Source organism: Pundamilia nyererei, unplaced genomic scaffold (assembly GCF_000239375.1).
Source record: "Pundamilia nyererei isolate P.nyererei 1_Seehausen unplaced genomic scaffold, PunNye1.0 scaffold00188, whole genome shotgun sequence".
NCBI classification, from domain to species: Eukaryota; Metazoa; Chordata; class Actinopteri; order Cichliformes; family Cichlidae; genus Pundamilia; species Pundamilia nyererei.
This window is the reverse complement of record NW_005187589.1, coordinates 341,444-342,732: the sequence shown is the minus strand read 5'-3', so window position 1 is coordinate 342,732 and position 1,289 is coordinate 341,444. Positions and strand designations below refer to the sequence as shown.

Genomic DNA, 1,289 nt, shown 5'->3' with positions numbered 1-1,289 from the left:
CTACTGTGTAGCGTCTGTAACTGATACATGTTTTCTAATAAACGGGTTATGAGTTTGTTTAGCGAAAGAAACGTCCGCTTTATTTGAAAAAGCACACAAAAACCCCACACAGGAAGCCCAGATCTCCCAGTTTTACACTGGGAATTGAACGCAGCCTATATCTGTAGATCTGTGCGAAGCTGGCAACATTAAATTTGCTTCAAAACCCCACGTGGGCATGACGTGATCAGCGATTGGCGCACACGCATTAAAGTTTTGAGAGACGTGTTACGCGCAGTTTCAGACGTTTGTGCGCACAGGAGGGTTGTTAACAGAGGCAATGTTCGGATTCGTGAGCTGAACTAAATAAATTGTGAATAAAGGCTGAGTATCCCGGTTTGGATCGAGGCAAACAGTTCAGCGTGTGCTCAGGTTGCAGGTTTTTGTGTGCATTGAACCACACCACAGTCCTCAAAAGTTACACGTTATTACAAACATTTGTCTTATTTTACGCGTGTGCATCATATCATCCGCATGTGCAAAGAGCAGACGTTATTACTACGAAATAATACCCAGCTTTTCAAAGAAGTGCTTCTTTGTTTATTTGCTTGTTTGTTTGTTTTTGGCAAGTGGCCAAACAACTTTTTAATTCGCTATACTCGTCTCGCGTGACCTTAAAAGGCAGTTACACACAATAATAATGGCAGCTGTGCTTTTACCTTGTGTTAATGTTCCAGTAACCAGGAAAAGCAGCACCGCAATCCTCAAACAAAGCTTCATGTTGGCTCTTCTTTAGCCGTGTGCGCGGGTCGGCGGCGGGTATTTGTGGACTCAGAAACACTCCGCTGGTGTCTTCTTACACTTCATGAGTCAACTTTGCCTGTGAAGCACAGACTGGGTGTGGCAGCCTCTGAGAGGGCGTTGTGCGTGAGACGCAGGGAAAGATACAAGAACAGCAAACGGAGCCTAAAATCTTTCAGTTATTTCCCCCAAATTTACATCAGCCGATATAAATATTACAGTTCGTATGTTTGCTGCTGATTATGTACTTCAGTTACGCCTGTAGCTATATAAGACTGAGCTTTTTTAAGGCAGGTGGGAGGTCTTTCATGGGATGACTCATATTTTCTGGCTTGGTTGTAGCCCAAGGGCTCAGGCTCCTAACCAGCTTATACAACAAGAACCAGCAACAGTTTCTGAAACGTGTGTGCCGCCTAGTGTGTGTCCGCCTCTGTCATTTTACACCCTTTCTCCACATTGTTCATCCATTTTTGTTCCAGTTTAACTTTTACAAGTAATCTGATTTTTGG

General features: G+C 43.8%; 1 protein-coding gene across 3 annotated transcripts in view; it reads right to left on the bottom strand.

The window, feature by feature from the left end:
- The window catches only part of cd99 (CD99 molecule), a 14,502-nt gene extending 13,453 nt beyond the window's left edge, over positions 1–1,049 (bottom strand). For 2 of the 3 annotated variants that reach the window (XM_005747085.1, XM_005747086.1), the window contains exon 1: positions 699–1,047. In XM_005747085.1, coding sequence (XP_005747142.1) covers positions 699–759 — 61 coding nt within the window. In that variant the 5' untranslated portion in view covers positions 760–1,047. Of the gene's footprint in view, positions 1–698 lie in introns of all 3 variants that reach the window. The other variant, XM_005747087.1, reaches the window with a different exon arrangement.
- Between the last annotated feature and the right edge of the window lie 240 nt (positions 1,050–1,289).